This window comes from Pempheris klunzingeri, chromosome 23 (genome assembly GCF_042242105.1).
Source record: "Pempheris klunzingeri isolate RE-2024b chromosome 23, fPemKlu1.hap1, whole genome shotgun sequence".
NCBI classification, from domain to species: domain Eukaryota; kingdom Metazoa; phylum Chordata; class Actinopteri; order Acropomatiformes; family Pempheridae; genus Pempheris; species Pempheris klunzingeri.
This window is the reverse complement of record NC_092034.1, coordinates 16,196,554-16,219,758: the sequence shown is the minus strand read 5'-3', so window position 1 is coordinate 16,219,758 and position 23,205 is coordinate 16,196,554. Positions and strand designations below refer to the sequence as shown.

General features: G+C 43.6%; 1 protein-coding gene across 1 annotated transcript; it reads left to right on the top strand.

The window, feature by feature from the left end:
* Positions 1–5,879: 5,879 nt before the first annotated feature.
* On the top strand, positions 5,880–20,405 carry aco1 (aconitase 1, soluble). The gene is made up of 21 exons (XM_070854731.1): positions 5,880–5,978; positions 7,078–7,210; positions 7,318–7,486; positions 8,337–8,474; positions 8,643–8,712; positions 8,839–9,022; positions 10,132–10,271; positions 10,384–10,555; positions 10,951–11,051; positions 11,363–11,479; positions 11,667–11,826; positions 11,967–12,102; positions 14,270–14,354; positions 14,621–14,777; positions 16,016–16,140; positions 16,244–16,348; positions 17,548–17,690; positions 17,891–18,038; positions 18,164–18,286; positions 18,932–19,117; positions 19,205–20,405. The coding sequence occupies exons 2-21, from the start codon at positions 7,102–7,104 to the stop codon at positions 19,319–19,321; spliced, it is 2,685 nt and encodes an 894-aa protein (XP_070710832.1). The 5' UTR covers positions 5,880–5,978; positions 7,078–7,101; the 3' UTR covers positions 19,322–20,405.
* Positions 20,406–23,205: the final 2,800 nt, after the last annotated feature.

The window sequence follows — 23,205 nt, the reverse complement described above, 5'->3', positions numbered from 1 at the left end:
ATCTTGATAATTAACTCACTGTTAAAGTCATATTTCAAGAAATGACTCGAGTTTTGGACAGTTGCTTGAACAAAAAACCTTCTAAAGTCATTGGGCTCAAGGATATTGTCACAGACATTTTTCACTGTTCTCATATGTTTTATAGACTTCATTAAGTTAAACAAAAGTTTAAAGATTACTAAGGTACTGCAGGCACTAAGTGCTGCAATGGAGGCTAACTTCAAAACAGAGAAAATACAAATGATTGTACAGGCAGCAGCTCATCACCTAGATCAGCGGTGAGGAGTGATTAAGTACTGAGGCAAGAATAATCATGGGTTGGGTGGTAAATTAAAGGCCCTTCTGCTACAATGGAATTCTAAAAGTTTGTTGGGAATTTTAAAGGTATGTAAATGACTGGGTAATACACACACACACACACACACACACACACACACACAGCAGTCTTTCACAGTGAGGACAAGTGTTTCCCAGCAGAGTGTGTGCACCGCTGTGTCAAACTGGGCAGTTCTACGGAGCAGGAGGCCCAGCCAGCTGACCTGCTGTTCAGCTACACAGCAAGTGGAGGCAGACCTGCACTTGTAGCATGTGCGTGCCTTGCAGCTATGATTCTCACGGTTTGGAAAGTTAGAAAACCAAAGTGCTTCAGTTTAAATAGATGGTTAGAAGACTTTCTCAGTCTCTCAGCATGGAGGATGCTGCATCTCTGCTGTGTCAGTATTGTGTTTTCAGCTTAAAGCGGTGATAGTGTTTCTGTTTGTGGGATAACCAAGAGAGTGAAAAAGTGATCTGTGGATCTGCATCAGGGAAAGGTCGTCTGGTTCCAGACCTCTGAATCCCCATCCGCATTTCGCACAGTTGGACGATTAGGGCTGTTTGGGTGGGATTAAGAGCACATCCGCTAAAACAGAGACAGAATCATGAATGAGTTTGATGCAGTTGTACTTACTAACCGCTGTGCCAAATCATGTCTGTCTTGTCCAGTGGGAACTATCAGTGCTCCTGCCTCATGTGACCTTTGAACTGGTGTTCGACCATCTCAGTGTGACAAAGCACAGGTTCTCATACACAAAATGGTGGGTAGTTAGTTTCACTAAGCAAAAGCAACAAACAGGAAGGCAGGCTGCACTTTTTTTCTCTCTCTCTCTCTCTCTCTCTATATATATATATATATATAGATATATAGATATATATATATAGATCTATATCTATAGAGATATGGCTGTCAAATAACACAGCACAGTTCATGTTTCAAAATAAATAGAAGTTAGGGCCCTGATGGCAAAGTCTGACTTTACTTGAATGCAATTTACTTTATCTTACTTAACAGGAACAGTCACATGATAACAGAGAGCTGAGGCAGACCAGGCACAAGCAGGAGGTTGTGGTGTGAAGGTTTAGTCACAGCAAAACGTGGTTGTAGCGGGTGAATAATCATAGTTGGTGACCTGACAGGTAACGTGAGAGCGTCCAAAGAAGTCAGTCGTAATAGCTCACCAAACTTTTTTCTAACTTCTCTGTGTGGGGCTGCTTAAACCGCAGAGGTTTTGCTCTCAGGGTTGTACATCATTACGCTCGAGCTCTTTAGCTCAGCTGTTGAAGGACAAGAGGCTGAGACAGATCTGAACCATCAGCTCCAGTCTCGTCGTTCTGACCGAAGTTGACCTCTGATTCTGATGAAACTACCTGATGTTGGTGCCAAATGTTGCTGTTGTAAATGCTGGCCAATCTTCTCTTTGCTCACTCACTTTACCGGGCTGTGTCATGTCAGACATCAGCCTGATTCCACATCAGACGGCTGACAACAAGTTCACTGAAGCACCTTCCACATGCTGCACCACTTTCAAAGGAATTTACATATGTTAGATTCATATCTCTCTCCCCCTCTCTCTCTCTCTCCCTCTCTCTCTCTAGTAGTGTATTGTCTGTTGTGTTGACTTGTGGAAAGGAAGCCAGGGTTTCCTTTCCCTCTACAGACAGCCTTTGTCTGGGATCCAGTGCTTTATGATCCTGACCGAGCGTGTTTGTGTGTCTGCTCACAGGTTTCAAGCCTGCTCTCCCGTCTACATCCAGACCGCTGACACACCAACACTTCTCGTACTCACACGACACAGTGGTGGCTGAATGTAACTGAAGGAGAATATCATATTTTTGTAAACCCAGATTTTCTGGATTCTCATCATTGTGCCAGCCTTTAGCAGAGGTTGTTAGCTCCAGAGTCTGGCCTGATTAGCACCCATGAGAGGAAGCTGCCCAGCGCCTCAGTCACCAACAGGAAAAAATTAAGAGAAAGAAAGTTTGTCATTAAAATAAAATACTTGGAGGAGGTTCATGGTTTTTATGGCTGTTGGACATGAATCTGTAAAGCTGTTAAAAGTTCCCTCTGTAAAACATGAGCAGTCAAGTGACTGACTTCATATTTGTTGCCGCTGTGACAAGTCGTTTCATGTTTCCACATGCAGAATAACTCATGGCAGCTGTACTCGAAAGAAAGGCCAGGCCAGGTCAACGTGCTGAAGACAGGACGGCAACTGAAAAGTATACAGGGACGCCTCGTAGTCTTACGAGGGACCCAGAGGTGCTGAAACAGGCTTCTGAGCCACATTTTCACCGCAGGAACTTTCCCACAGGGACAAGGAACCTGTGGAGGAGCTCATTTCCACCACAGGGACCAGGGTCTTCATTAAGTTCTGGGCTTTAATTTACCCCTGAAAAAAGTCCCTGCTCGGGAGGTAGTACTTTTCAAAGTCAGGGACTTTGAGGGCAGGGCTTGCAGCGTTGAACATTTCTGTTTAGCTGAATACGTACTTACTGAAGTTACTGAAGACAGCACAGACCAACAACAAATTGGCAGCATTGAGCTGAGGACAAAATCCATCAGCAGTTGGCTGGAGTACACGAAAAGTTTGTTGAATGGTTACGCCCCAAAAATGAAGACAATAACACACAACAACGGGCTGAAGGACTAAAAGTCCCTGGAAATTTTGGGTGGAATTGCGGCTACAGAGGCTCATGGGTCCTGGAAAGAATATAACGGTCCCTTAGAGTGATTTAGGAGGTATAGAAATGTTTGCAGTTTGACCAGATGACGTATAATCTTTCACTTTGAGTGTGTTTCTCTGCCAAATGTGAGTTTCCTTGAGGGTCTGTAATGTAATTCTACCCAGCCACTCATGTCCATTACTTCGTATCAAGCTACAGGCACAGCTCCGCTTCCACTAAATCCTCAGAGCCTGTCGATCACTAATTAAAAAGGCATGCTGCGGCTCTCTCGCTGTCTGCCTCACAACCCGAAGCGTGGCTTGCTTCCTGTTCCTCAGGGGACTTTGGAATGTGGCCACCCACCACATCCACCCTATCCTGCCAAAAATTGCTGATTGAAAGGCTTCCTAACATCTGGCCACAACAGCCACTGCTTGAGGGTGCAGGGGAAGACGGCTGGGCAGGGCTGACGGGGCATGCTGGAGGGATTAACGCTCTGTTTCCTCACTGTGTAGTATTGCAGAAAAGCAGCCATACTAAACCTTCGAAATCAGTCATCAGAATAAATCCGTAAAGGGTCGTGGTGTGAAAATCCTGGCTAGGCTAAAACAGATATAGTCTCATAGTCTATAGCTGAGGACCGTCCACCCTGGCCGAGGGTCGGGCCCGGAGCAGGGGGCAGGGAAAGGAGGCACAGAAATCACTTCAGCAGCCTCGGGAAGCAGCAAGGCCTGTTAGCTTCACCGCCATCGAAACTGTGTAAGAGTGTCTGTTCCCCCATCAGATCATGTCCCGCGACAGAATCCCCCCACTGTTGGGTTAGGTTTAGGTTTAGGTCTAGCAGAGATCGCTTGGTGGAGATCTGCGCTCCACTGAGTGCACTTTAACAGCTCTAAATGTCATTTTTGATCAATATTACCAAGAAAATAGTGTGTGTGTGTGTGCATGTGTGTACGTGTGTGTGTGTGTGTGTGTGTAAACTCACAGCTGTTCATTGGCAAAAGATCCTCCGGTTAGGTAGTTCGGCCCTGGATGGGTAGATGGCCAGAAATAATGATATCATCAAAAACAAAATGTGGCTGAGAGATAACAAAAAACCATAAATCATCTCCAATAAACCATAAATAAATCAAATAAACCCTGACTGGAGACGAGTTAAACTGAAACTATCACTATCACCTGTAGATCACTGGTAATACAAGCAGGCTGTGAGGTTGTTAACTATTAACTCTGATATTGCAACAAAATGTCTTCAATGTAAATTAGAACTCCTGACAGACTGGTGTCTCCTCCATTGTTTTAAGAAGCAGATGTAATATCTTGATTGTAAGAAACAGAGAGTTCTTGCTCTGTAAACATTTTCCTGATAGACACAAGCCTACACAGACAACGCTGATGGCTGGTGGAGACTGACGTACAGACCTTAGCGTCCAATCAAACAATGGTTACGTGTGATATTGTGATACTCTACCCTTTAAAATCTGTTGGAAAACCCAGTTCTTGGCTCCTCTGACCAGAACCAGTCATGAGCCCGACGCTGCCTGAACCCCAGCGTTGTATTGCATCGTATTTCACCTGTGAATCTGAATTAAAGGCGCTTCTGAGACCATCTGAACCCTCCGGCTGAGTGATGTCAAAAAAAATCTTGGGCTGTCTATTAAAGAATACGGGTGCATGAGTTTCAATAGAAAGATGAATTAAATCCACCTTCCATGGTCCTTAATGTTTAAAACAATCTTCACCGGCTCACCTTGGCTGCAGCACATGTTTAACGACCCCAACATTTTAAAAAGATATTCGCATTGCATTGAAGAATTTGTGCAATTTGAGATGTGATGTTGCTCCAGGGAACACTCTGATTGGTCTCATGGCAAATCTCAGAGGCCACCACATGATTAAAAGGACAATAAAGGAAGAAGAAAATCTGTTAGACTAACTCGTGCTTATTTTTATTTTTTTATTTTTTCTGACTTCTAAGAAAGAAATTTAAAATTAAGCAATCCAAGAGGGAAAAATAACTATTTATGTCCACAGTCACACAAGCCATAATCTAAAATGAGGGCTCCCAAGAAGACATTGTTTCATATTAAGGAGTCAGAACTGAATTAGTAGTATTACTGTGTTATGTAATGCACAATAGGCCTGCTGTACAGTATATAGTACAGTGTATAGCTTCTGTCCACCTCTCCACTTCCACTTCTTCTTCCATTTTGTCAATCTGCATATTTTCTGTGTTTTGGTGATGTTGTAGTGTGTCAACCAAGTGGATCATCAGCTAGATATTTAAGGATCAGTAAATACACACATTTAATAATGTGTGTGATGAGACAGAGAAAGGAACCATCATGAACCATTCAAATTGATAAATCAGTCCATATGCCCAATTACTGTAGCGAGACTAAGCAATAGACAAATATCAAAAGTGGCATTAAGTAAATCTAGGCAGGTTTATATCAAGACAAATGGAAGGGAGATGTAGTCCTAAATAAAATTTCTGCTGAGGGTGAGACACTGTCTGAATGACATAAAGCAAGAAAGTGACTTTAATGGAAGAAAACAGCAACGGATGGATTGAATCGAAGAATGAATTTCACTTTCTTGTTTACATCTTTTAAATATTTCTGTATGTAGAGTATCAGAAAGTCACCATTCTCCATAGTTCATTTTTTTCTAACTGGCGTTGGATGCTTTTGAGTCTCTCAAATTTGGAACAAATAAAAAAAGAAAAAGAAAAAAACTCATGCCAGTTGTTAAGTTTACTTTAGTTTTCTTCTTTGCTGAGTGAACTGATTGTTTGTACATTGAAAATCGAACAATCGAACTAACAGAGGTGGTGCTTTTATTCTGAAAAAAATTCAGACCGGAAGTGTGGACGCTGCTGTCACTGTCGGCGGGACGTGTTTATTCAGTCTGCGGCTGAACCTCCGGCTCTTGTATGGAAGCCTGCTGACAGTGACGGCGTACGGGCGTGCTCTGCGGTGTCTCCTCACACACGAGTAAGTCATTGACACCCACTGAGATTTAATAAACTGTCTTATTTCGGTCTTTTACACAGCAGACCCCCCCCCTCGTGCTGGCACGCAGAATAGTTGAGTCGTCAGCTAGCTAACTTTGGATGTCACGTTCAAAACCGTCAACGTCCTGCTTTGCTATCTCGTCATGGTAGTAATTATATAATCAGTAGTCGTGTTTTTAGCCAGTTCTCTCCCTTTTCTGTCTCCATACAAACATATCCGCGTGTAAAAGCTGGAGTTTGACCAAGCAGCTAATGCTAACTTGCGCGAGAAGGCCAAGTCAAGTTAAAGAGCTGCAATTGCGAAGGGAAATATGAATGAAACACGTCCGACGGGGTCATTAGTTCATTGGTTCCTAGCAGCAGCTTTGACAGGCAGTGGTGGAAACAAATCTGATCTGAAATCAGAAAGTAACTGGTCAAAGATTACTTAAACAAGACAACAAAGTTAATACTGGGTGCCTTGGAAACAATACTGAGGTTTACTAAATCTAAATGGCACAAATGCATTCAGCCTTCTAAGTGAACCTCTGGGCTGGTGTTAGATCACAGGAGAACACACTATCATGACTTGACTTTGCACTTTGCAGCACTTGAACTAACCTGCCAAGTATGTGGACATTCAGGATGCGATGGCTCTGTCAAGTGTTCTCCTTATCTGTTCACCTTTCACACAGATACCGCCTCTCAAAGAAATAAACTGCAGTTTGTCTTCTTCTTTTTTTTTTTTTTAACAAGTAGAGGTTGTCCGAGCATTTGGCCGCAAAAATTCTCCCTGTTAAAAGTTGTATGAGATCGCTGAGGGATTTAGTTATGCAAGGCCAAGAGTTCACTAACCCTCGGCCACACCGGCCCACGTGGACTGCAGCCTTAAAGGCTAATCTATTTCCCCACCGAATGTGGAAAGATCTCAGATATAAACTAGGTCTCTGCTCTGTAAAGAGACACTGTGCTCCTTCTGATTAATCGGCTACACATGTGCCTTCAGCGGATCTGAAAAAGCAAAATCCTTTTTCTTCTGTGTTATTTCTTGCATGTGTGTGTTGGATACATTGTCGTATTTCTCACCTTTCTTATTTTAGAGTTGTACTGACACATAGAGGAGGATGTCTTCCACCGGGAAAAATCCATTTCAACATATAGTTGAGCCTCTGGACCCCAAGGACCCCAAGCAGAAGTTTTACAATCTTTCCAAACTTGGAGATCCCAGATATGGTAACGACGGTGCTTTATCCGAACATATGAAACCTGTCTCGTCAGTGCAATTGAGTAGCTTGAATGTTATATGTTCCAGAGAGCTTCACTGTGCGTCTATTCCTCAGACCGTCTGCCGTTCTCCATCCGGGTCCTCCTGGAGTCTGCTGTCAGGAACTGTGATGAGTTTCTGGTAAAGCGCTCAGATGTGGAAAGCATCCTCAACTGGAAACAGACCCAGACTCAAACTGTGGAGGTACCATTCAGACCAGCCCGTGTCATCCTCCAGGACTTTACGTAAGTGGATGCTATTCATTTGCATTAGAATGTCAGTGAGTTGCTCTATAGGTTGGGTAGAATGAGATGAAACCCTTTTACAAAGTACCATTTGTTCTCACAAAGGTTCTCACAGAGAGTACGACTCACTTTGTGAAAACAGTTTATAACCTGTCAGAAAATAACCCCAACGATGCCATAGTGCGCTTGGAGACTACAAATGTATGACTTAAAGCCTGTGTTAAAAAACTGGGCACTAAGAGTATGAGGCTCCTGTAAGTCAGCGTGTCGAAGTGTTCTTGGGCAAGACGCTGAAGCCCAACTTGCTCCTGAAGCAGCTTCAGTGTGTGAACGTGTGTGAGAGAATAGTCTCCTCCAGCTTAGATTCCTTCTGAATGAATGATGTGTGAATGAGGATGTGATGTAAAAGCGCTTTGAGTAGTCGAAATGACTTGAACGGCGCCATACAAATACAGACCATTTACCATTTTACCATTTGATGATATTGCAGTGCATTATGGGAAATATAGGATCTAGTGTTTTTGCAGGCAAGCCCATATCTCTGCCCCCACTGTTTCCATTTTGATCATTTATGGTAATATGGATAAAATGATACACAACTTAAAGGATACGTCAGGCGACCTCTATATCTGTGGTACAAATCCCTCGTGCCAAGCCAAACCAGCAATTACCTGATGCTAAATGATTTTGTTTCATTCATTGTTATCCAGATAAATGTAATAATTATTTGTGATATTGATTTCAGGCAGTCTCACCCAGCTCTCACTAGAATTCTAATCTTTAGTTAACGTGACGATCAGTGAAGTCTAAATGGTGGTGAGTGGACTCACTCTGACGTGTTTCCCTGCAGCGGCGTCCCTGCTGTGGTGGACTTTGCTGCCATGCGTGATGCTGTGATGAAACTAGGTGGCGACCCAGAGAAGATTAATCCTGTTTGCCCTGCTGATCTCGTCATCGATCACTCCATCCAGGTGGACTTTAACAGGAAGTAAGAGCAGATTCATCACATTCTTTGCACCATGGCACCATCAGGCCATAAATACTGGATTTCTCAGTAAAGACACAATATGCTCATCATCTCAGAGGTTTTAATTGCTGAGTGAAACACTTTATTTCTTTGTCTACAATTCAAACACACTGGTTCTTTTTCCTTAAGGTCTGATAGCCTCCAGAAAAACCAGGACTTGGAGTTTGACCGCAACAGAGAGAGATTTCAGTTCTTAAAGGTATGAAATTGAAGAAGCCCATTGTGAGGTCTTCATGTCCATGTATACACATGACATGACATATTTATGTAAAGGTAACTATGATGAGCGTTTTAACCTTTTAAATATGTTGTCTGTCCTTCTTAGTGGGGCTCTAAGGCCTTCAGGAACATGCGAATCATTCCTCCTGGTTCAGGGATTGTCCACCAGGTCAACCTTGAGTACTTGGCTAGAGTGGTGTTTAACTACAATGGCTACTTCTATCCCGACAGCTTGGTGGGCACCGACTCCCACACCACAATGATTGACGGACTGGGAGTCCTGGGCTGGGGTAAGACACTGTCTGCTGCCCAACATCACGAATTCAGCTTTCTTAAAGGAATAGTTAATCATTTTTGTCTTTTCTGGAGTGAGATGAGGATATCGGTGTCATAGCTGTCTAAGTGCACAGCTGCAGTTAACCTGGTGTTAGTCTAGCTTATCATAAGCAGGCTAGCATAAAACGGAAAGCAGATGGAAACAGCTAGCCCGGCTCTGTCCAAAGCTCATAAATACACCTGCCAACACATTTAAAGCTCACTTATTAACATGTTTCATGTTTGTTTAATCTGTACAAAGACAGAAATGTAAAAACAGGAGTTGCATGCAGGAACTATTTTGCCAGTTGTATTGACTATGTGCAGCCACCTTGAGTCTTGTCATCACAGTAAGGTTTGCCAGGTTTGGGACCATCGGGTCTGTACAGAGTAAAATCTGAGCTCACAGACCTTATCTGCCATTCTGGGCTATAGCTAGAGCCACTGCATAGAAGCACTGGGTGGAAGGATGCACTGTTGTTTGTCAGGAAACAGTTCCAGCACTCAGAGCTTCCCCTGAGACCACACGTAGTCGTTTTCTACATGATTTTGTTTGGAAACAAAAGATGGTGCAGCCATGGTCACATCCCTGGAAAGGAGAAGATGTGCTGTCAGCATGTTGGCAGTGGGCCTCAGACCTCACGATGTGCCGAGGGAGTTTTTGTACATCATCACCATTGTTGTTTCTATTGACCCACGAGGCAGGCCTAGAGCTGCATGTGATGTCACCCACAGCGCTGATGCGAGGATACAGACCCAGCACCCTGAGATCAGGACATATGTCAGTCTCACCTCCCATCAGACCGGCTTTAGACAGTATGTTGACTGTCCCACAAGGGAAAACAGGACATTTGTGGATGGTGGTGGAGAGACGCACACAGAGCAGGCCATCATAGACGATGTCAGCCACCCTCTTCACCTGAATTTCCCCAAGGGGATGAATAAAGTATCTATGTAGCCATCTAATCAATGAGCTTCTGAGGTGGTGGTAAAGCATGACTATTGCACCCAATAAATAACCATGGTTGTATTGATCACTGATCATGAAGTGATAGTTGAATAAGATTTGTAATGATACCCTCAGGTGTGGGTGGAATAGAAGCGGAGGCTGTTATGCTGGGTCAGCCAATAAGCATGGTACTGCCTGAGGTGGTGGGATACAAGCTGTGTGGGACTCCAGACAAGTTCATCACCTCCACTGACATTGTCCTCACTGTGACTAAGGTAATTAGAACTAGTTTTTACCCAGTGGCAGCATTTATGAAATGACCACTTCTTTTGTATAGGATGTATGACGTGACAATCTGACACGGTCCCTTTCTCCTCGTGCTCTCAGCACCTCCGTCAGGTGGGTGTCGTGGGGAAGTTTGTCGAGTTTTTCGGCCCAGGTGTCGCTCAGCTGTCCATCGCTGACCGAGCCACCATTGCCAACATGTGTCCAGAATACGGAGCCACAGCAGCTTTCTTCCCAGTGGACCACGTCAGCATTCAGTACCTGAAGCAGACCGGTGAGTGCCAAGCGTTAAGGACGTGGGGGCTCACGTCCCATGCTATGGGTCTGAAAAACTGGACGTATTCACCTCCGCATGCTTCCTCCAGCACCATCAAGAGCCACTGTTTTGGGGGTTTTAAAAGCTGCTAAGACTCTTGTCTTACAGACAGCTCATTGCTGCTGCACTATTAATGTGTATTGATCGATTAATTAATTTTCATTGTAATGTTTAATTGAGGGGCAGCGCTGTTGAAGGTTACAGGCTTGAATTTAGAGTTTGCATGTTCTTCCCTTGCTTGCTCTCTTTACTCTCTTTATGTGTTTGCCCAGTGATTGTCTGGCGACCAGTCCGGTCGATGTATAATTGACATGGACTTAATTATTGTCATGGCTCCATTTGTTTGTATTCAGGGCGAGAAGCAGAAAAGCTGGCCTACATTACAAAGTACCTGAAAGCAGTTTCCATGTTCAGAAGCTACAATGATGTTTCTCAGGATCCAGATTTCTCTCAGGTCAGTCTATACATTCTTTTGGAGATTTAGCAGTTTTTCTTCTAGACTGTTCAGCCCATAAACAGAGAACACGTCTCTGTTTGTGCCAAAATGACGCAACAATGGAGTACAGTAACATACCAGAGTTTTAAGAATTTCTTTTCTTTGTCAGCAGCAGGGTTTAACTTACAGAACACAAAAATATAGGCTATACAAGACTACCAGCAGTCTCGACTACATGTTTAAACACAAATGTATGAATTATGAGTGTGCACACAAGAAGAAATGTAAAATAAACCACCACTGACTGTATATCCTGGTCTCTCCCTCAGGTTGTAGAACTAGATCTGAGTACAGTGGTTCCATGCTGCAGTGGCCCCAAAAGACCTCAGGACAGAATCCCTGTGTCTGATATGAAAAGCGACTTTAAAACCTGCCTGGAAGCAAAGGTAGGCACCAGCAGGCTCTCGTTGTTACCGTACCATGCATTTTATTATGAAGAACTCACTAACACAAACTTGAGTATTGGTATTGGTGTCAAATTGAGTCCTTTTCTCTGTAAATTTTACTGAATTGCTTTAAGTTTCAGTGGGTGGCACCCCTTGTTTAATTTTTTGTTGTTGTTGTGATATTTAGCAAGGTTTCAAGGGTTTCCATGTGACTCCTGAGCGCCACAGCATTCAGGTCCCTTTCCAGTTTAATGGAAAAGAGTACTCTTTAAGCCACGGCTCAGTGGTCATTGCTGCTATCACCAGCTGCACCAACACCAGCAACCCATCTGTGATGCTTGGAGCAGGTGGGTATACAGTAGTTGTCGTCATAGCATAGGATTTAATATGATCCTCATCAGGGCGGTGACTAAGGAAAATGTTACTCACTTTACTCCTGCTAGCTCTTTGACACAGTTATTAACTTAGATAAATGCTCCTCTTGCAGGACTCCTTGCAAAAAAGGCAATAAAGCATGGCTTGAGTGTGAAACCGTACATAAAGACCAGCCTGTCACCCGGCAGCGGAGTGGTCACCTACTACCTAAAGGAGAGTGGTGTTATGGACTACCTCTCTCAGCTGGGGTAAGCTCCTCAGAAGAATGCTCAAATCATCCCCAACATGCTCATTCGTGTGAGAAACACATAATCATTTCTTTAAAAAGCACAAACACACAATCTTAATTCAGCTCATTGGAGTTTGCTCTGTCATGGATATAGCACTTAAATAAGAATAAGAATAAGACCGACTTTATTTATCCCGGAGGAAATTGTTGTGCCAGAGTGTGATACAGAGGTCGTCACAACAATACAAAATATCAAAATACAAAATTGAACAGAAACTTAGACACAATAAAATACAATTAAATAGTCTGTCCCTTTTTTAAAACAAAAAGTACAGATTGAAAAGTACAAATTTGTGAGAAGTGTCACAGTGTGTGAGGTGAAGTGTGCAAAGTAAGTGAAACTGTACAGAATAGACTTTTAAATAAAATTAAATAAGATATGTGCAAACTGCAAAACGGAAGACAAAGTGAAAGGGAATGACCTTTACGGTTGTTGCACATGATTCTGCTGAATGAGTCTGTTACGTGTCCCTCCTGCTGGTGGAGGAGGTGTTATACAGTCTAATAGCCACAGGTAGGAAAGACCTCCTGTGGCGTTCTGTGGTGCACCTTGGTGGTCTGATACGACGACTGAAGGTGCTCTGACAGGCTATCAGTGTGGCGTGCAGGGGGTGGGAGGTGTTGTCCATGATGCTGAGCAGCTTCTTCAGCATCCTCCTCTCAGACACCTCCACCACAGACTCCAACTCGACTCCCAGGACAGAACCAGCTCTCCTGATGAGCTTGTTGAGTCTGTTGGCGTCAGCTGTCTTCAGTCTGCTGCCCCAGCACACTGCAGCGTAGAAGATGACGCTGGCTACCACAGAATGATAGAACATCTGCAGCATGGTCCTGCAGACATTGAAAGATCTCAGCCTCCTGAGGAAGTACAGTTGGCTCTGACCTTTCTTGTAGATGGGTGTTTCTAGACCAGTCCAGTTTATTGTCTATGTGGACACGGAGGTACTTGTAGTCCTCCACAGTGTCCATCTCTGATCCGTTGATGGTGACGGGGTTTGGACAGGTCCTCTGCTTCCTGAAGTCCACCACCAGCTCCTTTGTCTTGGTGACATTGAGCTGCAGATGGTTCAGTCCACACCACTCCACGAACCTGTCCACCACACTCCTGTACTCAGCCTCCTGGTCCCTGCTGATACAGCCCACGATGGCAGAGTCGTCCGAGAACTTCTGCAGGTGGCAGGACTGTGAGCGGAACCTCCAGGGGAGGGTGATGGGGGGAGGGGGATGGTTGAAGAGGTGCGAAGTGAGTGAGCATTGGGGGAAGCGTCATGAGAGGAGCTGAGGGGAGGGTGGGCAGAGGCTGCATCGTCAAACCTGTTGAAAAACAGGTTTAGCTGATTGGCCTCCTGTAGGTCTCCTTCCATCATCTGGTCATCCTTCTTACCAGTGATGGTTCTCAACCCACTCCACACCTCCCTCATGTTGTTTTGCTGGAGCTTGTTCTCCAGCTTCTTCCTGTAACAGTCCTTCCCCTCTGAGATCTTCACCTTCAGTTCACTACAATACATAGATTACATTCATATGAACTTGATGTAATAATACCTACTTCTACTTGTGTGTATATAACCACCTGTTAATATGTGACAAAAGTTCCATATTTGCTGACAACTGAGCAAACAAAGGAAGGAATTCGCTATCTGACTCATGAAGGTCCCTCATCACACTTTACAACGCTGCAGATTGTCAGGCACATCCCATGTGTAAACCCTTCACAGTACTGTCACATGTGTGAGATAATCAGGCCTGCTCATGGTGCTCATGTGAGTTTTGATGGGCTGATGATTCATGCATCTTTCTGAAAGGTCCATACTGTATAAGATGGTCTGCCTCAGGCTCAATGTCACCACGTTGGAGCAAAATGTCTGCTGGGTAGCCGAATATCTGTAGCCTCTGTGTGTGTTGGCTAATTGTTCAGGTCTGGTTCGCAGAGACGTGGTATTTTATACTTTTTCCATTTTAATAGTCACAGTGGAGCTGTTGAGTCAGTAGTACTACATGATACATCAGAAAATGCAGTCCAGCCACACTAAAGATATGCATTGCATACATTTTCAGCTTCAGTTAGTAGGAAGCTCTATGAAAATGATTCTTGACCTTGTAAACAATGATTCTGTCTTCCCCGTTAGCTTTGAGGTCGTTGGCTATGGTTGCATGACCTGTATAGGCAACAGTGGGCCGCTTCCAGAGCCGGTGGTGGAAGCCATAACCCAGGTACTGAGAGGCTGTTTCTATGTCCCCACTGTGTCATTTCACCCTTTAGCTCTTTTTCTTCCTCGTTTATCTTTTCTTTTCTCTTCTTAGATGTCTTGTAGTAACAGGAATGCTGTTCTCCTCACTTTGTCTTGCTAGTAGTATTTCTCCTCTCACATTCTACAAACTACATTGATAAACAGTAATGCATAGAAAAATATGAATACATACAGTATTCTCCTTCATCCTCTTGTAACTTGAGGTGCTTGCATTGGTTTGTGTTTCAGGGAGATCTGGTTGCTGCAGGTGTCCTATCAGGAAACAGAAACTTCGAAGGGAGAGTCCACCCCAACACCAGAGCAAACTACCTGGCTTCTCCACCCCTCGTCATCGCCTATGCAATAGCCGGAACTGTGAGGATAGACTTTGAGAAAGAGCCCATCGGTGAGTAGTTATATACCCATTATTACTCAGCACACATTGAATAAAAAGGCACTTGTCAGGATGGAGAATGAGTCTGGCCCAATGCTCAGCCGAGCGAATAAAAGGAGAAAGCATTCATTGTGGGATGTTAGACACGTCATCAGGGGAATAAAGTTTTGTTTAAAAGCAGACTGAGGAGGATGTGGCCAATCACAAGACTGTGATCTGCTCCCATTCTGTGTCACACTGAGCCAAACTGGAGCAGGAGGTCTGTAGCCTCCAGCTTTAAAATGTCTGTAGGAGCTGCGTGAAGTCTGATGCCGGAGCCAAATATAGAATATAAAGGTTACTGTGACGATGGGATGCTGTCGGATTGGCTACAGTGTGTCATTTGTACAAACTGCACAGTAATAATGTGAGCTGACAAATTTGGCATTCAAAGAAATGGCTTCCAGGGTTGAATATAAGGCTGACTCATCTGGTGCAGTCGAAATGTCTTTTCAAGGACTACATGTTTCAAGCCTTCAATAAGCAGGCTTGTCTTTTTCTTGAGGCCCAACTCCTCTACATCTTCCTCCACTAATTCTCGCCTTCACCGCAGAGTTATAGTTTTGTGCCCAAAAGGGCCATTAGACCCTGTCAGGATCCTTTGTCCATGCTGCCCCTTCACAACGTCAGCATGCTTGAGTGCAGTTTTTGCCTGCTGAACTGTTGAATTGTGGGAACACCACCTCCTTCCTGCTGCTGCAATAGGTAGCAAAGATGCCTGGAACTCCGAGCTTAAACTCTTCAGTCAGGGAAGAGAGGGGCACTTCCAGGGCTTCTTTGTTCTACAGCTAGATGTTGCTTAGAGACCTTGGCAGTCCCAGCCACTTTTTAATGAAGGAACTGACCGTTCTCTCCAGTCTTTCAACTTGAGTGAGGGGGCCTTCACATACCGTCAATAGCCACAATAGCTGAGGAGGCAATCTGAACTTGAGACACCAGAAATTGAGGTTTCATTGCAACAAGGTTTTGGCGATGTTTCTAGAATTTTGCATCAAAATTAGGCTTGTAACTGGCACTGGTAATACAGTAGGAGTTGGTTTACACAGAGTGTCCAGTCTACTACCCATCCCATGGTTATAGAAATGCTGCCAAACTTGCTTGGGTCATCAGTTATGTCCTTTTTAAGACTAAAATCATCTTTACGCCGAAAGAGACTGTCTGTTTACATCCAACTAAAACAAATGAGTTCTGGTCCCATGTCCCCTTTGTAGCCATCAACTCTGAAGGCAAAGAGGTCTTCCTGAGGGATATCTGGCCCACACGGGAGGAGATCCAGGCTGTGGAGAAAACGTTTGTCATCCCGTCGATGTTCAAAGAAGTCTACGAGAAGATCGAGGTAACGTAACTCGGGGGGAGCCACCGGTCCAGCAGTGAAATGTAGATGTGCGAGATGAGTGAAATCGACTGTCATGAGATCTTACTGTGTCGTATCTTTGTAGAAAGTGAACGAACGCTGGAATTCTCTGGTTGCTCCCTCTGATAAGCTGTACACCTGGGACCCCAAGTCCACCTACATCAAGTCACCGCCTTTTTTCGATGGTTTGGTAAATATACAAATCAATACATCTTTCCAAACATCTGCAACTATCCCTTCTAATTGAAGGGCGATCCCACAGACATCACAAAGCCCCTCTGTAAAAGATGTTTTAAGCCCATGTAGACCGGGGGAGCGTAACATGTTCAACTTAGGAAAGCATCTCACCGACAGATGTGTTGGCCTGTTCAAGCAGTTCGTCAAAGAGAGACAGGTTAGCAAATGTGATAGATATCATGATGGCATGCCCTCAAATCCAACTGACATGAATGTGATAGAATTTGTGAAATGGTGCTACGGTCAGTGAATACTTTGTACAACGGGCCTTATAGAATGTACAGTACAGGCAAAACATGGAGCTGCAGCAGACAGACTGCTGATGTGTTCAACAGAACATCAATCATTATCTAGTCGTGAAGATGCATTACTAAAATAAAAGAGGTTGCACTACAATTCTATAGTTACACAGTAGCTGCAGTATCTACAGCAGCATTATTAAGCAACTTTGCTTTATTTCAACTTAGCTGGCCTCCAGCTGTACAAACGAAAAGTCAGTATTTATTTTATTTTATTGATTTTGTTTTAATTGTTTTTATTTGAGGGCTTGCAGCAGCACCCCCTCCAGCAGGTGGCGCCCTAGGCGACCGCCTATATGGCCTATGCCAAGAGCCGGCTCTGTTTGTGACGAGCAAACTTTTTTCACCATCGTTTGACGAGGCAATTAACGGCAATGATAGCTCTTTAATTTGACTTTAGCTTTTTAGGTAACGATGTGGCAAAAATCTCAAACGTAACAAATGATTTCTATTACCAGAAAATGCCCTCTAGACATCTAACAAGGGAAGTGTGTTGATTCATTTCAGTTCATTCTAATGATAACAATGATAATTAATTACAGTGTGACCTATTATTAATGTTCCAAATGTACTGATTCATTGTCAAAAACACACGTATGTGTATACAAACCAAACACACAAGAAAACATCTCAGAGCACATCATCTACAAAGTTATTGAGAATGAAAATGCTAAACATAAATTATATTAACTGAATGTCTGGCACTTTGTGGTGATTACTACTTACTTACTACTATTTTCCTAGGAGGGCTACTATGACAGTTTTAATAATAGTAGTACCCACAAGAATATTCAGTCAAAATTGTCCCATTTATTTGGCCATGGCTGTATTTTCCCATGTTGTCTTTCTACAGACCATGAAGCTGCAGCCTCCCAAGTCCATACAAGACGCCTACGTACTGCTGAACTTGGGAGACTCCGTCACCACCGACCACATTTCTCCTGCAGGGAACATCGCCAGGAACAGTGCTGCAGCTCGCTACCTGACCAGCAGAGGGTGGGTGGCCTCGCTGCCTTCAGCTGGAAAGGAGTGTCTAGTTTGTAATCTCAGATACAATACTGAGGCAGCAAAAGTAAACAGTATATTCATGGATATAACCAACACAGTCTGAATGGAAATGGAAAGAGCCTTCGTTAATATCTATATCCAAATGAACCACAGGAGCTTTCAGCTTTCCAAATGTTGTGTTTTGACAGCTTGTCCCCTCGTGATTACAACTCATACGGCTCACGGCGAGGTAACGACGCTGTCATGGCCAGAGGGACATTTGCCAACATCCGCCTCTTTAACAAGTTCCTCAACAAACAGGCACCACACACGATTTACCTGCCCACCGGAGAAACGGTCAGCACGCAGCACCTCTGTCACTGTACCAGTTCTCAGTGTTGCTTGACTCGCATCATGTCGGCTGCATGGACTTTTACATATGAGCTAACAAACGTTTGCATATTGTGGTGCTTTTTGTGCAGCTGGACGTGTTTGACGCTGCAGACAGATACCAGCAGTCTGGCGTTCCCCTTGTGGTCCTAGCAGGGAAGGAGTACGGCTCGGGAAGCTCCAGAGACTGGGCAGCAAAGGGCCCCTTTCTACTGGTGAGGATTTCTTCTTGGTCAATAAGTGACCACGAATGACACACAGTCCACATAATACCATCTCATGTGGGCAGAAGAATCCAAAATCCAAATAAATAAACGGCATTGCTTTGACAAGTCCCAGGTAGAAGATGTGCCAGTTATGTATAAAATACATGAAATGGAACACAGCCCAGAGTAGATCCCCCTCACCCATGTTAATTTATCGTGCTCTGCGTGTTAGCTGCTGACATCAGTTACAGTATCTAGGAAACTCATCAACTCATAATGGGAAAGTGGCAATTAAGCATTATCTTAAACGAACTGAAATAAATGAATAATGTATAACTGTATAATCCATCTACCCATTTTCTGTCACTTATCCAGATTGAGGTCACATTAATTTTCTTAATTCTATCAGCAGTAGTTATTTTCATGTGCTGACAAATGTGATCTAATAATAAATGGTTCTACGCCATCATCCTTTTCTACTTTGGCCGGTATGATCATGAACCGGTCCTGAACAGCGTTCTGTGTGATAGTGAAAAGATGAGGGAGAAGTAATCAGAGTATATAGTGATATAGCTATCATCATGTGACAAGTGGAGCTTCATGTAACGAGTTGTTTTAAAAGGTGAAGAAAGATCCTTTTATTTTTGTTCTCAGGGGATTAAGGCAGTTATAGCAGAGAGCTATGAGCGCATCCACCGTAGTAACCTGGTGGGGATGGGAGTCATCCCTCTGGAGTACCTACCAGGAGTCACCGCTGACAGTCTGGGGCTGACCGGCAGAGAGCGCTACACCATCACCATCCCGGAGCAGCTCACGCCGAGGATGCTGGTAGACGTGAAGGTTCGTTTGGGAGGCCTTCATGTAGAGCTGTGTTCTTCTCTTGAGGTCATGTGACGCTTGACGTTGTCTCTTCTCTGCCTCCTGCAGCTCGACACCGGGAAATCATTCCAGGTGAGGATGAGGTTTGACACCGATGTGGAGCTGGCGTATTTCCACCACGGAGGCATCCTCAACTACATGATCCGCAAGATGTCCCAAAACTAACCGACAGGCCGAGCACTGCAAGGAAAAGACCGCGACGCGTGGCAATCCTCCGCTGCAGTCCCACATGGCATCACCACAGTGAGCTCATGTCGACAGCAGAACACCGTCCAACAACATTCCAATCATTGTCCACGTTTGGTGCAAAGAGCCACTTACAGCCAGAAAACACAACGTACATCACAGTGTTCTCAGTTTTGAGAATGGTGCTGCCTCTTTAAATCGTAGCAGACCTGGAGTGGATATACACAAGATGTGAATATCTAGTTTAGATAAGCAAGGTAGGATGACGCTTGATTTAAAGAGTGACAAACCAGACGTCCCGTATTTCGTTTTGCTAAGATGAACTCTTAGGAGCAATGAGGTGAACGGGCAAAGAATTATTCCACTTTATTTCAAGCTGAGTCTTATTTTTGGTTCTTGTGTTGGCACTGAGATGACATTCCCAAGTGAGTACATGATGATGACTAATTGTTGAAGAAGAATCTTTTTTTTTTTTTGTGCACAGTGATCCTAAAATACAGATAAATAACAAAACCTCTTAAAATTCTTTAAAAACGTAGAGATTCAAAGCTCATTCTTACCTTGTTAAAAAAAATGCACTTCACGGATGAGAAGTTCAGAACGACTGAACCTTACGGGGTCAGGGGTTATGTTGGCGATGATAGTGACTGGTGGTGACGGACTATAAATCACAACTGAAGTAATACTGTGAAATAAGTGAGGACAGTGTATTGTCCAGGTAAACACTGGGATGTACTGTGTCGGTAACAGCTACTTTACATTGCTCATGGCAGCATTGTTTCATTTCAGTCCACCTCAGCTGCTCTGCTGTGGTTTCCTCTTCAGGTTGTCGCCGTCATTCACAACCAAACATTTCATGCGCTGTTTCATGTTTTCTCCTCATTCCACTTAATGTCGTTAACTGCCTTAATAATTCGCTTGTGTGATCATTTTAAATTCAAAGACGTTGGTGTCTTCTTGCGCTGATCCTTGTGATTCTGAAGACTGACAAAACCATGTTCAGTATGCTCGAACCAGATTACTGAAAAATAGAATAAAATGTGATTTTATTTTTCCTTTTGAATAGTTTCCATGTTGTTCATTTGCTTCAGCATTCTTACCTTTTAGTTTCTATTTTAATTGTATTTATTTTTAGTGGTGACCTAAATATGGATTGTACCAATCAGCTCTGCTGCTCCAAACATCAACCACAGGTGAGACTATATTGGAATGATTTTAAATAGACAATATGACCGTTTGATTAGTCCCCACAAGCTCTTCAAGTCCATAAATAGACTAGCAGGATGTTTGAAAAGAATCCAGTACAAAGAATTGTCAGAAGTGGAGGAGAAGAAAGTGAGTTTTTAAGCCTCTCTCCCTCCCCAGTCCATCATTTTCAAACACTTGACACGTGGAAGAGAAATAAGAGCTTTGTGGTTGGCTGAGTTGTCTCACCCCTTCATGCTGTGAGTGGGAACACTTTGTATCTAGTCCTCATTGTACCAGCTGGTGGGTGCACTGAGCTGGATATTTATTTATTTATTAAGGAGCTCTTATTGATCGATCGATCGATCTCTCTCTCTCTCTCTATGTGTGTATATATATATATATATATAGATAGATAGATAGATCTACAGTTAAGCCTGAAATTCTTCATACCCCTGGCAAATTTTGACTTAAAGTTACTTTTATTCAACCAGCAAGTTTTTTCTTGATTGGAAATGGCACAGGCGTCTCCCAGAAGATAATAAGACGATGTACAAGAGGCATCATTGTGGAAAAAACTATTTCTCAGCTTTTATTTACATTTGAACAAAAAGTGGCATGTCCAAAATGATTCATACCCTTTGCAAACTGTCACAGTGGATGGGAAAATCCTATCCTATAGATTGATATCTATAGATATAGATATAGATATATAGATAGATCTATCTATAGATCGATCTATAGATAGATAGATAGATATAGATAGATAGATAGATCTATGTATATATCTATATATAAATAGATAAGACATGAGGCAGACCAGCATCGCAGTATTCAAGTCGCACCAAAAAAAAAGATAATATATAAGATACAAGATAAATTTCAAATGTATATGATATAATTTAGATGTAGTGATTCTAAAAATAGTTGAAGCATTATAATTTTTTCATGTATTAATAATCAGCCCAGATTCCCAGAAACACGTCTTGTGTCATGTGTACATGCTCTGCATGGAATTGGATGAAAAATTGTCATTAAACTTCTTGAATCACCTGCATAATAAAGACAAAGTCAGACTAAATGGGGGGGGGGGGGGGGGTGAACTGTGTTGCCTGACACCACCATCATCCTCCTCCTCCCCCTGCCCTTCTCATTCATTAGCACTTACTGCCAGCAGCCTTTGCTCATTGACTGATGCGTTCAAACCTTTCACAATAGCTCTCCTGTACTCACGGAGATTCTCCTCTCTGAGGTTCAGGTTTCACTGGCCGCTGGGCCGAGGCTCGGGTGAAAAGGGTCAAGACGGATGGAAAAAGCCGGTGTGGGGGGGGGGGGGAGCAGAGCTTGACATAAAAAGCCAGCTGCACAAGCTGTCCACACGAATGACCCTGTCGAGGTCCAGCACACCTACCGCATGTGCACGTACTCGCACAGACGTGCGTGTGCTCTAACAGCTGAGGGAGTGCTGGACTGTGGACAGAGCTCATTTGAAAACATCTGAATTATTCAAACCATTGCAAATTCACTTCACCCTCCAGGTTGAAGTCTCCACCCTATGATGGCAGCACTAAAAGGGGCCATGTTAGAAATGCTCATGTTAACAGGAAACAGCTGCTATAGAGTGCGGGGCCATAACCAGGATTATAGATCACACAACCAGAAAGCACGTCGCATGCTAGTGTTTTATTGTATGTCTGTCGTGAGTTTTAGAGCTGTGATGTTTATACAAGTGGAACATTGGACCTGTTTGTGGTGCACCACATCACACCACACCCAAGTGACACCCATGATGAACTTCTGCACAAATAAAACTGCAACAAAAGTTCTCGGCATCTTTTATTCAGTAAAACTCAAATCATCCACATTAGTGCTATTTGATACATCAGTATTAACAGACACACAGTCTAATCATCCCCCACCTCTTGTAATTCACAATTTAATGCATGTGTAAATAATATATTAATGTCGTTCTTCAGTCAACCCTGAGTGATTCACTAGGTAAGATACAGTACTCCGTAAGTCTGACATTCGCATACTTTAACACCGACAGATTCAAGTGTGGCATTCACAGTCTGGAGGGGGCAGGTGGTCAACGATGGTTCTTCTCTGCGACCAGAGAGACAGAAATGTTCTGTTGAGGTAGAAACATCGCTTCGACATCGAATCGGTTTCATCTCTCTGACTAGTCATATTGGAAAGCACTACCTGAGCCTGAAATGTGCTGAAGTAGTACAGTACTGCAGGGTGGACCCTTAAAGGGAACGTTCTGATGAGCTCTAAAGATGCTTTAAAGTGCACCGTAGCAGCATGATTATCAAAAACACTCAATATGGCCCTTCTGTACTCCGTTCCAGTGTTGCTCGTGCGAGTGGACGCATTGAACCACAATAGATGTGCAGATATGACCAGAACTAACACAGCAGTGATCATAACATTTCAGAAATTAGACAGTGACCAACATGAGTTATCGACATGTAAGTGTGTCGTTAGAGCTCACATTTGAAGCTGTAACAGAGAAAATAAAATGAAAACACACATTCTCCTAATTCATCTTCAGTCGTGGTCCATTTTCAGTGCACAAATGAACTCGGGGGTGGGGGGGGGGGGGTCAGACTCGGGGCCGCAGCAGCACTAACATGACACGACTGCACTCTAGGCTCCTTCCTCCTCCTCCCTGG

What these genes read in the sequence shown, in the direction of transcription:
- aco1 (XM_070854731.1), top strand. Translation starts at nt 7,102, where the DNA reads ATGTCTTCCACCGGGAAAAATCCATTTCAACATATAGTTGAGCCTCTG. An exon ending in AAACCTGCCTGGAAGCAAAG is followed by an intron (nt 11,480 to 11,666) that starts GTAGGCACCAGC and finishes TGTGATATTTAG; the next exon opens with CAAGGTTTCAAGGGTTTCCA. An exon ending in CGCTACCTGACCAGCAGAGG is followed by an intron (nt 17,691 to 17,890) that starts GTGGGTGGCCTC and finishes GTGTTTTGACAG; the next exon opens with CTTGTCCCCTCGTGATTACA.